This window comes from Barbus barbus (assembly GCF_936440315.1).
Source record: "Barbus barbus genome assembly, chromosome: 47".
NCBI classification, from domain to species: domain Eukaryota; kingdom Metazoa; phylum Chordata; class Actinopteri; order Cypriniformes; family Cyprinidae; genus Barbus; species Barbus barbus.
The window spans coordinates 20,391,007-20,406,142 of NC_136725.1; the positions used below are offsets into that span (position 1 = coordinate 20,391,007).

A 15,136-nucleotide genomic window follows, 5' to 3' on the forward strand; every position below is an offset into this window, starting at 1 on the left:
GCATGGGGAATGATGCCAGCCGATAAAACACATCAGCCACTGCACTGAAAATCTTTATTGAGGTTTGTACAAGTAGCTCATGTTGATTGTGCCTATAAATCAAAGTCTCGTAATAAGCTCCCTCCTGCTCCATAAAGTAGAAACAATGTGAGCATGATGATTGAACTTTAGCAAGAGAGAATATTTTTGAATAACTTGCCAAAGGGTTTAACAGGAAGACGTAGAGGTTGACAGTATGGTGGTTAAAGTTATAGAGCCACTTCCTGTTTGTGAGCAAGGCAGCCTATAAACAGAAATTCTGGGGTCTATTATAGGGGCCTCAAGGGATGTGTGCAAATGCACTTGTATTAGGTGAGAAGTTGTAAGACAGGAAACATGTGATCTGTTTAATGTTGTTTTCAAGCGTGTCTGGTCTGATATGTAGTATTTAAGCCCTGAGCAGTCAAACACCGACCTCACTGAACGTGACCTGCGTCTAGAAATGTTGTAGCTACGATACTCAGCCCGCAGTTTCATTATGACCTTAAAGTGGCAGTTCAATTGTATCAGAGCAAAACAACATCATCTTAACCACCCTTTTCATGATTTCATTCTTTTTCCAGCCATTTGTGACCTGGATAAAAGTTCATGGAAATTATTACAATTATTAGAATTTACATTTTAAAATACAAGAAAAACATTATCACAAAAGATCTTCAGATAATATTATATATCTGAATGTTGTTTGTGACTGTTGGACATATATATATTAAAAAGTAAGGTTAAATAAAAGGTTATATTTTATCCATTTACTTTTTAAGATACACATTTTTTGCCCAATAGTCATAAACAACATTCATATAAGTGCTGGGCAACAATTACTCGTGATTAATCGCATCCAAAATAAAGGTTTTTGTATATATAATATATGTGTGTGTACTGTGTATGATTATTTTGTATATATAAATACACATACATATATTTAGAAAATATTTACATGTATATATTTATATTCATATAATTTATATTATATGTAAATATTTATATATATATATATATATATATATATATACATAATACAACCCAAATTCCAGAAATGTTGGGACGTTTTTTTACATTTGAATAAAATGAAAAATAAAAGAATTTCAGATCACATGAGCCAATATTTTATTCACAAAAGAACATAGATCACATAACAAATGTTTAAACTGAGATTTCTTTTGCATAAAATGATCAAATTTGATGCCTGCTATATATATGTATATAGCATTATTTATAAATAAATAAACAATAAAATAAATAACAAAGCAAACAATTTAGTATATGAATGTTTTTATTATATGAATGTAATTTTTAAATGTAAATTAAATTGATCTCTCTCTCTCTCTCTCTCTCTCTCTCTCTCTCTATATATATATATATATATATATATATATATATATATATATTGATAGTATTTTTTTATTTTTTTTTGCCCTGCTCATTTTTTAAAGCAGAGCATGTCTAAAAAATAGTAAATGATAAATTGGTCAGATATACTTTACTAAACCCTGTAGGTAGCTCAGCATTACTGCAATTCCCACATACCATGAGTTTCAACAATAACATGCTCACCCAAATCAGCGCCTATGACACAGAGGAGTTGATCTGAGTTGCAAAGTTACTCCTGAGCAGATTAATCATCTGCTCTGCCAGATCCTGAGACACAGATTTCTTAAGAAAGGCATGCTGCTGTTGATCAAATCTCATACCTCCCCAAATGCCTTCCTCATCTAACCACAAAGACAGCTCACGCAGCTCCATACCAAAACTGTTTGTCAAGTCCACACATGCAGTGGAGTAAAGATAGCACCAGTAGGATCCAGAGGAACTGTAAGCTCCAGGCCGTGTTGTTTGTTTGACTCTAATCTCTGCTGCACTGTTGGAGGCTGTAAGCCAGTGATGTAATGGCTTGGGATAGACATGCATACAGAAAAGCTATATGTACACTTAGCTTCAATGTCTAGTCGAAAACTTTATTGCTCAAGGTTTCTTGCTCACAGGAGGCATTTTTTAATAATTATGTAAAATTTAAATCCTGTCACCGTTTGCACATTGTCACATCAGACTTTCTTTTTTCTCAGGTGGGGATTCACAAACTTTTTTGTCAGCCAAACCCCTTAGACAACAAATATTTACTTGAAGTTGCTCCCATGAGATTTTAAGTTAATATTTCAATACTGTAACAACACATTTGCAAGTTTGTGGGTCTCTGATGTCAGTTAATGGTCACAAGACATGCAAGTAAACAGATAAATATCAAATCTTTTTTTAGCAAGTGTTTATTATTGTTTTTATTTTAAAATAAAGTGAACCTAGCGCACATTACATTCCCAAATGCCCGTTAAACTCTCAGTGATTGCAGATTTGGAGTTCACGAGAAGCAGCATTAAAGAGTTATTTCCTTTAAGAATCGCCATTTTGGAAAGTACCCCAGAATGTAATCAACATAATGAGCATTCAGCATGTGTGAGCGTTGTTTACATTCTGTAACTCGGGGAGAAGAATCGTTGAATAAATTATGTTGTTATTGTTTTATTTGCGCACAAAAAGTATTCTTGTAGCTTCGTAAAATAATGGTTGAACCACTGATGTCACATGGACTATTATACCGATGTCCTTTACTACGTTTCTGGGTCTGGGAATATTGCAGTTGCATTATTGCAGTTGCAATATCTTAATTTGTGTTCTGAAGATGAACGAAGGTCTTAAGGGTTTGGAACAACATGAGGCTGAGTAATTGTTTGGTGAACTAACCCTTTAACCATGAGCCAAGCCGCTCTGAAAACACTGTATTATAAGATGAATGCATGTAAATGAACACTTAACTCTGAAACACACGCCTATTCACTTCTATAAAATACATTTTTCAAACTATCTTCTTCTGTGTCATAAAGAAGAAAGAAAGACATACAGTTTTGTAACAACCTGAGTTTGAGTTAAATCTCATTTTTGGGTAAACTATCGCTTTAAACAAAACACACCACTGGTGCTTCCAGGAAAACAACAGCAGAAGATCTCATTTGTTTTTTTTGAGATATGTGCATACACAACTTAATCAAATCTTTTCATTTGTATTCATGGATCTCAAAAATCTGATGCACATAGACAACCGATAATATAAATTTACTAATAAGCACAATAATTCACTTCTGCAAACTTACTCAACTCTTGGCACCGTGTTTGGCGTTAAGCCTGTGTTTGTGTGTCTTTACTTTTAGGCAAGTTCCTCTTCTTGCAAACCAGCTTGGCAAACACCCTCAGGCACAGAGAGAACTAACTGTACAGTGCCAACATGACTAAAACTAACAGTTGTAGACAAAACTCAATGTCAACCAAACTTTACAGTTTTAAAAGAAAAACTTGCGGAAAAAAGTCTGACACAAGCTCGTTCTGGCACATGTCCTTGTGTGAATGGGAATCTGACATGAGTTTGACTATGCAAACATATCGCTTTGCATCTACAAATGTAAAAATGACCTTGCACAAAAACACCTGATTCAGGTAAACCTTGGTGTGCATATATATTAAAGGCTTAAAATGGGTATGTACAAGGGCAAAGATATTCACAAGCATGCATGCAACAACAAAAAAAATGACTGTCTACTGATAATTGGAGGAGTTCTGACATGACATCTGATTTGGACTTGCAATGTAAAAAATATTACAGTGTCAAAATCATTCTGTTCTTGTATTCAAAGCAGTTGTTAGGGTGGGTTTAGCAAAAGTGGGACATCAGGTAAAATGAGGCAAATAGGCTTACTGGTCGATTGCCCTTCAAACCCAATCTAAGTCATTCTGGAAATGTTTCAATTTCTCTAACATCATCCTGCTGCATGGATCTAACGGATCTGTGTATTAATCTGCTTTTAAATGGTGTCTATCTGAAGCATGCTGCTCATTTGTGGTCCGCTTCAAGCTGGGATGTTTGAGATTGACTTGGTACACCTTGATCAAGTTTCACCTATAACAAATCGGCTAATAGGTTATATATATATATAACAGCTTAAACTAATATAACATGGGTTTTCCAGCTTGGATGTAATTCATCATGTTTCTTATAAGAAAATTAATTTATTGTTATTTTGTAGCAAACAGATTTTCTATAAACCTAAATTCAGTTTTTATACTAATTTTACCTAAAAAACTTAAAAATCACTATCAAATAGAAATTATACTAAATATGTTTTAATACATTTATATTTAGGAAGCTAAATGCATCCATCTAAGTTATTATACAAATTTATAAAAAAAACTGTTCCAGTTGTGGCCAGTTCGCTGTATTTATAACTAAAACAATCTATTTAAGTCAATACGTTCTAGACATCTGCAAATGTGAATGTAGAGCGTAAACTATATGTGAAAGATAACTGCATCCATCACTTATTACTGCAGTGCAATGGCAAAAACGTCTGAAAGATCATAAATCGTCTTACCACACTTTTATAGATCTCTTCCTCGTTACCATTCATCACAGCATCATCAGTGCATGTGGACCCTTTCAGAGCAGGTTTATGTTGAGACTGCACCAACTGGGAGAGCGTCGGTTTGGAGCTGACGGTTCTTTTCAACATCTGGATCTCCGCACCGAGCGACGCCGCTGCTACGGCCGCCGTACCCACACTCAGCTCGGGCGCGGCGCGGCGCGTCCTCCCGCTCTCACCACCATCCGGAGCGGCTGCCGCGCTGTGCAGATTGGGTTGAGATGAAGACACCGCTCGGTCCAAACCATTTGGTCGTTTCTTTTTAAATATCCAAAACCCGCTTTCTTGCTTTCGGTCCTTTTTGCCCAGTTTGGGGCTGCCAGTGAGTTTGGGTCTGCCGTGGAAGGATTTCCACAAGCCCCGCTGATGCTGATGCTGGGATGGAGAAACATCATCCATGTCCAGTTTCCCCTCCATATGATCTCTGCTGCGTCCCAGGCAGATGTTGCTGTGAGGTTAATGCTGAAAACATGCAAACCGATGCAAATAGCATTTACTTCAATGTTGTTGTGCTCAGCATGTTGAGTGTTAAACGCATGTTTGATGCGGAAGTAGAGTGATGGAGAGGCAAGTTTTTCCAGAGCACATCTGCAGACCTTCAGACCATCATGGTTTTTATAAAACGAGACAGTCCCCCAGTCTGTGGTCCTCATCCACGCCCAGTATTTTTAAAAAAGTTGCTTTGGTATCCATACTAAATGAATATATCTATGATTACGCAACGCATCGTTCCTGCCCAGCAAGCTTTTATTTACATGCACTTCTGTTAAACTCCTTCTACATGGTGGTCTATGTTAATTCGACACTACGTGATCGAAGAATGTAATATGGTAAATCGTAATACACACATATTTGCATAAGACAAACCTGTGGACTTGACGCATTACGCAAAGTTTCATTGGTTGGACCTTATGAACGAACACGCCCTCTTTAGATTCAACCTTTTATATATACTTTCAAACTCACATATTTTAATACCTGAACCAGTATGTCATGGAAAATATAAATTTGGCACTTAATGACATGAAAGTGAAATTATATCATGAGAAATCTAAATATATATATATATATATTTACCAAAGGTGAAAAGATGTACAGACTAGGCAGGTTTACCACGGAAATGTGTTTATTTTTCAAAGGAATCATGATAAATGGCAGATGGTGCATTTGTCATGCTCATAGCTTGAGTAAACACATACAGGGCATATGAATCAATATCTCAATGCATCCATCTAAAACCAACAACAATAGCTGATATAAAAGATGTCGGTGCCTATTCACTAATACAGATTGTCTGATATCCATTTTGTGAAATATTATAAATAATTAGGAGTTTTAAGACTGGAACAGTCATCCTAAGTGGCATATTAAAACCTGAATTACATAAAACTGTCATAAAGAATCCCATTTTCATGTTCAATCCATAAGGTAGACAAAAGGTTGCATGGATCAGTAATCGTACAGCAAAGTTTGCAATTCAAGGTGCTCTGATAAGGCCTTCAGAGACAAATAAATGAATGAAAATGAAAAAGAATGAAGGTTAAAGTATTTGCTTTAATACTGCAAATGTTTTGATACTTCTAAACCTTGTTCAATATGTAATAACTTATTGGTATAGCTGCTTTAAAAGTAGAAAATCACTCAAATATTTAGTTTTTCACTCAGTGCTCTTGTTTTAAGCAAATCGGCACAGGCACACACACACACACACACACACATTACTAAAATATTTTAAAAAAATGGGATAGAATCAGATCACAAAAACGGCAAACAAAAGACAATAGAATAAGACAATTGCCATGTCTACTGTGAATAAAGCAGCAGTCTTTGCCATGGAAACAGTCATCCAGCATCACATGGACTGTACAAAGTGTGTTACCAAATATTTGAACTTGGAGCCTGGTTTTAGATATCAGGCTCAGGTGAAGTGACCCTTTTAACTGTAGTGCTCGACACATGCATTCATATCTGTGTGCTGTGTTTGACATACAAATACATCTGTTTGCTTATCTACTGCATATCCTTCAGTGTGATGATGTTAAAGTGTCATGTGTCTGCTTGTGTAAAAGTGCAGACAAACTGAAATCAGCGTTTTTGTGCTCAGGGCAGCGTTCACAGGTCCTGTTCGTGCATCTGCTGCTGCATTTTTTGAAGCATCTCTTGCATCTTCCGCAACTGTGAGGGACAAAGTCAGCAATATTAGGCAGATTCAGCATTTAGGGTTGCAAACAGGGCCTAAAATGAACACTAGCCAAGCCCCAAGGGGAATAAAAACCAGCGTTGGTGAGTATATGAAACACGAGAACACAATATGGTTTATCAGTTTGCAAAGCTTGCGTTGTAATCATATAAATAATATTCTTGAAAATGCAACAAGCACCAAACATCTAACTAAGTTTATAATGAGAATGGTTTATAAGTCTGTTGTCAAAAAAAGAGAAGCATTTCAACAGAGAACTTCCCTGCAGTTTTATGCCAAAAAAATGAAAGCAAAGAAAACAATCAGCCATAAATATTAGTATTGTATTTGTACTGTTGTTATATAAAATAATAATAGGCTGATGATAATAATAATAATAATTATTATTATTATCCTATTATTAATAGCCTATTATTATTTTAGCCTATTTATTATTAGCCTATTATTATTATATAAATTTAATTTATTATTATTATGAAATGCTAAATAGTATTAGATAGTGTTAAATAGTATTATATGAATGTTTCTTTAATGATTTGTTTGTTTTTAATAAATAAATAACTAAGTAAATAAATACAATTATTAAATAATTAATTGCAATTAGATGTTCGCCTATTTGTTCTGCCTGATTTTTATTGAAGTAATGCACATACAGTTTCATGGATGGTAAAAAGTATTTATGGCAGGTACATTTTCTCAAATCACTTTTGATTTTCAGGTGCAGCAAAATGTTTAATTGCAAATGTTTCAAAAATAACTAGTTTTGTGCTCAATGCCACAGTTATAAAGTAACATCTGAAATGACTAGATTAAGCTGGCTGACCTCGTCATCCTTCATCTTTATCAGCTTTTCTGTCTCTACGTCCGGGGTGGACAGTGGTAGTATTGGGATGGGGCTCTCCACGCGATTATCCTGGCTCAGTTTGCTGGTGGAAACAGAACATCTCATAAGCGTTAAAGTCAATGGCAAAGTTTCTTTTCCTATGATATTTAGTAAGATATTTGAGAAAAGCATTGCGACTTACCTTGTCATTTGCTGTATGCACTGCGCCCTGTAGTTTTCATAGTGCACGTCACACGTGATGTCTTTCAGGTCGTGCATGTGTGAGCGAATCAACATGTTCCTCAGCTTGACGAAATCACAATGGGACTGATTCTCCACTGTGATAAAAAAAATGCACACAAATCTGTTTCAAAACCTTTTAGTACATTTATGGTTAGCTGGCACACGGTTGATTAAAACTTATTTATGTTGCATTTGTTCTTGTCAGTACAGAGAGTCTGTCTCATGCAAAACATAAATATTCAAGCGCAGATCTGGACTGACCTTCCACAATGCCCCATGGGTAAAGTCTGCCTCTCACCCGCTGACCTTTGACCTCAACTATCATGTTGCTCCCAATCACAGCAAATGGAGTGCTCTCCTGAAACACATAACATTGAACATTTGGATTTTTTTTGCTTCTAAATATTTCATTAGTTAGTTAGTAAAGATCTCTAGCAAGAGTTGAGTTTACAGTCGCCTTTCTAAAGTGTACATTAGTTAGTCAAGTTCTGTAGAAAAGATTGAGCTTACAGTAGTTTTTCAAAGATTGTGATGGATTCTCTTGTACAGGTGAAATTTTATTTTATAATTTTTTATTTAATTTTTACTTAGACCGTTTATTATTATTATTATTATTAGCAAAATTATCTGCAAAATGTTCCAGAGGAGTAGTTATAGCATCTACCATCAGTCAAACCTTAAACCCCTTAATAGAGGCAGTGCATTTGATTTTGGACTTCAACAAACTCCTGGTTTTAATCTGCCGTGGACCCTATGAACCAGACATCAACCTCGGATGGAACAGCGAACATCAATTTTCGTGTCTCGAGTCATTAAGTACTCCAGCATCCGTTTATGAGTCATAATACTGACCTTTAGCTCTCGGTCCTGTTGCTTGAACTCCTCATCCTCATCGGAATCACAGTCTGGGAACTGGTACACTTTGAGTCCGAACTTCTCGATCTCCTCCCTCACCTTGAATAGAAGGATGAAAAACATTGGTTACGTCAGAAGCCCTGACACATGGAGCGAAGACGCGGCGTGTGTGTGAATGTGAACAGAGCGTGTGCCTGCATTAACAGGCTGATCCACTTTACCCTGTCCTTCATCTTCTTCATCTCCGCTGGCGTCAGACAGTCAGCCTTGGAAATGAGTGGAACCACGTTCACCTTGTCCTGCAGTGCTTTCATAAACTCCACGTCCACGGGCCGCAGCCTGAGGGGGAGAAGAGAGAGTGAGTGGGCTTATCCGGTCGGAGATACTTTATTCACTTTGCTTTCAAAAAAGAGACATTTAGAGACTAATTTTCATAGAAGAGGCCATGTGATGGACAATAAGATTTTTCAAGTTTGATGTACACATAAAATACATATTACTATTCAAATGTTTGGGGTCAGTAAGATTTTTTTATGTTTTTGAAAGAAGTCTCTTTTGCTCACCAAGGCTGCATTTATTTGATTAAAAATACAATAAAAACAGGAATATTGTGAAATATTATTACAATTTCAAATAACAGTTTTCTGTTTTAATATTATTTTAAATTGTAATTTATTCCTGTGATCAAAGCTGTATTTTCAGCATCATTACTGCAGTCTTCAGTGTCACATGATCCTTCAGAAATCATTCTAATATACTGATTTGCTGCTCAAGAAACCTTTTTGACCTTGACCTTGACCTTTTTTGCTGCTTAATATGTTCATGATCTATTTTTTCAAGATTCTTTTATGGATACAAAGTTCAAAGAAGAGCATTTGTTTTAAATAGTTCTATAATATAATATAATAGAATAGAATAGAATAATTCTAAATGCTTTACTGTCACTTTTGATCAATTTAATGCATCTTTGCTGAATAAAAGTCTTAATTTCTTTAAAAATAAATTCTGACCCCAAACTTTTGAATGGGAGTGCATATTTTAATTTAAAAAAAAACAAGACCATTTTTTTTGCTCATTCATAATAGTGTTTAAAGTACTCTAAAACTGTAAACAGACCTAGCCTAGAAATAGTTTTTGTTTGTCAGTTTTTTTTTTTTACTATTATTTAATAATATTTTTTATTCTTTTAATAATTTTTTCATTTTGCCAAATTTAGCATGTAACAGTTCATGTATTTCATTTTCATTTATGCATTTGGAGGACGCTTTTATCCAAAGCAACTTACATTGCATTTAATGGATATGTTTAAGGTATTTTTTTATATATTTATTTTTCAGTTGCATGCATTCCCTGATCAAACCCATAACCCATAACTCTACTGTTTGAGCTACAGAAGTGCTTTTATCTGAACGTATTTTATTCAGATATTAGCAGAGAGTCAGGATGGACTACCCATGTCCAAACGGAGGGATGAAGTACAAGCAGCAGTGGACACGGTTATCCTGGATGTTCTTCCTGTTCAAGCCGCTTTCATCCCGAAAATACTGTTCAAACTGCTGGTCAATATAGTCAGTAATGGCCTTCCAGCTGAGGATTGAGACAAAACATTCTGTTAGCAGAAAACTACCAATACTTAACAAATCTGAGGTAAACTTTAAGTACTTACCTCTCTGTATTATTGACAGCGTCTCCAAAACCTGGTGTGTCTACAATGGTCAGCTTCAGCTTAACGCCTTTCTCTTCGATGTCAACCGTGTGTTTGATGATCTCCACGGTCTGACTGATGCGCTCTAAACATGACATACATTTTTGAGGAAGGACAAATGTGTCTTTTAAATGGCATAATGTAAATTGTCTGTGAGTCTGTGAGTATGGGAGCAGAAAGATACCTTCAGCGTTGAGTAGTTTTCTGTCCTTGTACAGATCTGTGAGGAACAAGCTGTTGATCAGGGTGGACTTTCCAAGACCAGACTCCCCTAAAAGACAACGAGTGTAAACTTTCAGAAATGCAGCTTTTGCTCATGTGGTCAAGGAAAGTTTGAATCCCCCATCTTTATCTGTTCTCTTTCCATTATATGAGTCATTAAATTTGGCAGGGTTATTAAAATTTCCCAGGGTTATTATAGTTTTTCAGCAACATTTCTCATTTTAATTTAGTTTAACTTGATGTACTCAATTAAAACTGAAATGCAAATGAATAAACAAAACTATATAGATACATACATATAAAAAAGAAAATATTACTGAAATTTTAAAAAATGCTAAATAAAAAATAATATATAAAATATAACAATAAAATTAATTCAAACTATTAATAAACACTAATAGTTTCTCAATGATACTAAAATATCACTGTTACCTTTGGTGTTTTTGGTATTAAGTAGTGTCAATTTAGTATTTTTACATACTATTATAGTATTTATTATTATTTTGAGTCTTATTTTTATATTTTCAGTTTTCATTTTAATCTTAGTTTAAGTTGTAGTAATTTTGTTACATGTTTTTTTATGTTTCTAGCTTTAATTTATATTTAGTTCTAATTTAGCTTTAGTAATTGTAGTACTTCAACTTATTTTAATTCAGTTACTTGCCAAGGTAATATTTCTAATTGTTTTAATTTTTACATTTTTCATTTAATATTTATATTTTATGCCATCTTCATTTTAATTAAATTGTATAGTCCATTCAAAAAAAATTCTATAAATCAAAATTCTAAAAAAATGAAAAGTCATAATTTACTAAGCCTCTTGTTGTTCCAAACCTGTATGCCTTTCTTTCTTCTGCATGTGGAATACAAAAAAGATCTTTTGAAGAATGTTGATAACCAAACCGTTTTGGATCCCATTGACTTCCAGTGTATTTTTTTGTCCATACAATAGAATCAATCAATGGGAACCAAAACTGTTTTGCCACCAACATTCTTCAAAATATCTTCTTTTGTGTTCCACAGAAGACAGAAAGTCATGGAACAACATAAGTATATGACGATAAAATATTCATTTTCGGGTGGACTATCACTTTAAGAAATACAATATTTAATAGTTTTAAAATGAGTTTTGGTTAACAATAACAACACTGGTGATAAGAACCTCACCTGCCACCATGAGAGTGAAATCAAAGCCTTTTTTGACCGACTTCCTGTGAACCTGATTCGGGAGGGTGGCGAAGCCGACATACTCTTTTTCCTAAAACAATGGCATATAATGACATCATTTAATAGCAGAATCCTAATACTACCACATTAATTTCCATATCAAAACAACTGTACAGTATGAAAAATCAGACATCTGCAAAGCAAATCACGTGATAGCTGCAGGATAACGATGAATCCAAGCACCCAACCCCCAACACAGCCAGCCTGATGTATGCCACACTCGCATCTTTACTAGGGCAATCCCAGAATTCCTGCCATGTTTCATTGTGCTTAGAGAGTCTGTGCGGAAGCAGCCTCACGGACCATATTCACAATATTACATAATTTATCCTATTATATAAAGCCTCTCTATATATATCTCTATATATATCTCTGTCATATAGAATCATTATGCTTGGTTTGCATCGCAAATATGCAAAATTAGCCCTGTTTATTGGTCCGATGCATCTTAAAGGGCAGCAGAGTATGCAAATACGCTTTACATACCATGCAGGATCTGTGTTTGTATGAAACACAAATACAATAACACTATGAATAATGTTTGTTTTTGAGAAAGCATATTACAAAATAACAATTCTGGATCAAAAAGGGAAGGTTAAACTTAAAATCTATTTTCACGCAATAGATTCTCCTGCTTGGCTTCATCTCCAGGATTGTCAGGCCTGTCTGGGAATCAGGGAAAGAGGTTTATCCTCACCCAGAGGCATGGGCATTGGATTTTGCTTTCATGCACGACTGGCAACAGTCTCAGTCGTATGGAAGCCGTATGCATGTATTCGTGGGCGTTCACCGAGATACAAGACAAGAAATGAATTGAACGTTTCCTAGCAGACAGAGGCCTTAGTGTTATTTTCATCAGTCGTCCAGATTGACTGATAGTTCGCCCTCGGGCGGACACAAGGAGAGCCAAGTGCACATTTAGACATTTTCTAAGCCAGTGCACAGAGCAGACCACACGAGCATCAGAATTTTTCAAGATTTCAAGAGGAATATGAAGTCAAAGAAATATTGCAAAACAGTGCTTCACCTCATAAAAAAATTAAACTAGGCCGATAATAAATTTACTAGGATATTTATAATTACTATATGGGAAAATGTAATCACAAAAATTAAAAGAAAAAATTATAAATTATATTTTACATAAAGCAAATTAACCCCCTTTTTTTTTTGGAACTATGAAGATTTTTGCATTATTACATTATCTCTGTAACATTTAATCAAATTTCTCTCCTAATGTTTATTATAGTAATGCATAAAGAAAAAAAGTGTCACAGTGCAAACAAACATAATTCATTTTCTTTCTGTAAAATACAATTTTGATTTTGAGGTGAAATGCATGAGATTCATGAATATAATTAAAATAATTATGTAATTAGATTCAATGGATTTTAATGAGCACATTAGGACTGGTGGCTGGTGGTATCAGCATCTTTCTCATTGTCCTCAAATGATGCAATGCATGCAGTTTTCCTGCTGCTTTACAGTGAGGTCAAACAGGGATTGTGATGAAATGTGGGACACTGAAAGCTGGCAGTGAGGATTAGTTTCATGCATTTCTGAAAATGGACAGCATCTATGAATTTGATGGATAGGTTATTTGCAACACTTAAATGTCAGACCGAATATACAGAATATGATATTTTGGTGTTTATTGTTACTCTCACAACCAAACAGAGGTAAGTGAGGCAGCACCATGGCTCTATAATCTCATATCAATCCAGTCCCAGAAATATATGCAGCATGCGCACGATGTGAATCAACCTATGGCAAACACACAGACACGCAGCACATTATTCAAATGGATGATTATAGACTGAAGCAGCTTACCTCTGCATCCTCTGTTGTGTGATGTGAGACGCCCGCAGCAGGTGAAGGATGCAGCCCATTTAGGCGTTAAGAAATCCAGAGCGATTGATGCAAACAGACCAATTACATTTCCGTTATTAAATCTAGCTGTTATTTCAGTCGCATACCGGTAACACCTCACTTATCTTACCTGATTTCACCGACCTGCTCTTGTACCTGGCGCTGCTCGCCATCCCGACCGCTTTCGGTACACCAACTCGCAAATACTATGGAGAAGGCGTGCTCATTAATATTCATTAGCTCAGCCTTCTCTATTGGACGATCGCCGAGGAATGTCTGCGCGAGTCCATCGCTATTGGATGGCAGCCGCACAACGGAAGCATTACGTAATTAATATTCATGAGATGAGGTTTCGCCATAATAGGATTTATATGTCGGCATGGAGAACAGCTGGAATAAATATGATGCTGCCGGACGGACAGGGGAGGACCTAACAGAATTAGGTTATCTTACCATTTGAGAATTAAGTTTTACTATATATATTCAGTTTTTAAATTAATTATATGACGTGTGTGTATGTATATATTATATATACATTTGAAGTGGATCAAAACCTTTCATCAAAGTTTTCTTAAAACCTAAATAAGATAATTATTTAATTATTTAGTTAAATGTGAAATGAATGAATGAACAATTTTTTTATATGCATTACTTTAATTACTGCATTTGGCTATTATTAATATTTTTTTCTTTAATTTACGCAATTATTTATTAAATTTGAATGAATACATTAGAAATTATGTCTTATGTAAGAGGTTCTTCCAACACTGCATGCTGTAGAGATCTGACACACGGTGGCAGCATAACATCATATCCAGTTTGTGTGAATCTTATAAATGTTTGCACTATAATGGTTTGAATGGATGCATGCGAGACGGCCTTTGTGTGCTTAAATGATCCATTCTAGGTCATGCATGTATAGTCATGCATTATGATTTTCCTCACAGAGAACGACATGCGAAGGAAGATGTCCAGAGAGCAACACATTAGTGAGACCCTGCTCTGTAAATACTGCCCAGGAAACTGTGTGACAGGTTACCAGGCCAAACTATAGGGAATTGTTCCTCTCCATGTCAGAAACAGAGCGGTTTATTTATTCTAGAAACACATCAAAGGCCGCTTAAATTAGGAAGATGCTGACACTGTAACCCTGCTGGATATAAAAGGAAGCAGGCCAGATGAACGGGAATGGGCTGTATTAAGAAATTTCCTCTCATCGTTTGAGGTTTGTTGAGGAAATAATGTCGACATCTCTTATTTGCTGTCAGAAGCTGTTTGCCAGTGCTTTGAAAACATAAACTAATATTTTAATTGATGTATATTTGATAGTATCTACTATAGTGCATAAAACTATTTCAATTTTCTCTGTTTTTAAGTACTTTATATTTGAGTATATGGGCCTCCAGTGAAGCGGGCTTGATCAGTCAAGGCTGTTTCTTCATTACAGAGGATTTGCTCAATCTAAATGCATTAGAAACATGTCAGACCATTTC

At 35.3% G+C, this 15,136-nt stretch overlaps 2 protein-coding genes across 3 annotated transcripts in view; both read right to left on the bottom strand.

Annotated features, from left to right (window-relative positions):
- The window catches only part of LOC306866041 (multiple C2 and transmembrane domain-containing protein 1-like), a 37,940-nt gene extending 32,599 nt beyond the window's left edge, over positions 1–5,341 (bottom strand). Inside the window, exon 1 of one of the 2 annotated variants that reach the window (XM_079411000.1) lies at positions 4,455–5,334. In XM_079411000.1, the coding sequence (XP_079267126.1) occupies positions 4,455–4,919 (465 nt within the window). In that variant the 5' untranslated portion in view covers positions 4,920–5,334. Of the gene's footprint in view, positions 1–4,454 lie in introns of both variants that reach the window. The other variant, XM_079410999.1, reaches the window with a different exon arrangement.
- Positions 5,342–5,613: 272 nt separating this feature from the next.
- On the bottom strand, positions 5,614–13,838 carry LOC306865473 (septin-5-like). The gene is made up of 11 exons (XM_079410079.1): positions 13,760–13,838; positions 11,718–11,808; positions 10,513–10,599; positions 10,290–10,413; positions 10,076–10,210; positions 8,845–8,962; positions 8,621–8,722; positions 8,030–8,126; positions 7,728–7,863; positions 7,526–7,628; positions 5,614–6,677 (listed from the first exon to the last, which is right to left on the bottom strand). The coding sequence occupies exons 1-11, from the start codon at positions 13,814–13,816 to the stop codon at positions 6,615–6,617; spliced, it is 1,113 nt and encodes a 370-aa protein (XP_079266205.1). The 5' UTR covers positions 13,817–13,838; the 3' UTR covers positions 5,614–6,614.
- Positions 13,839–15,136: the final 1,298 nt, after the last annotated feature.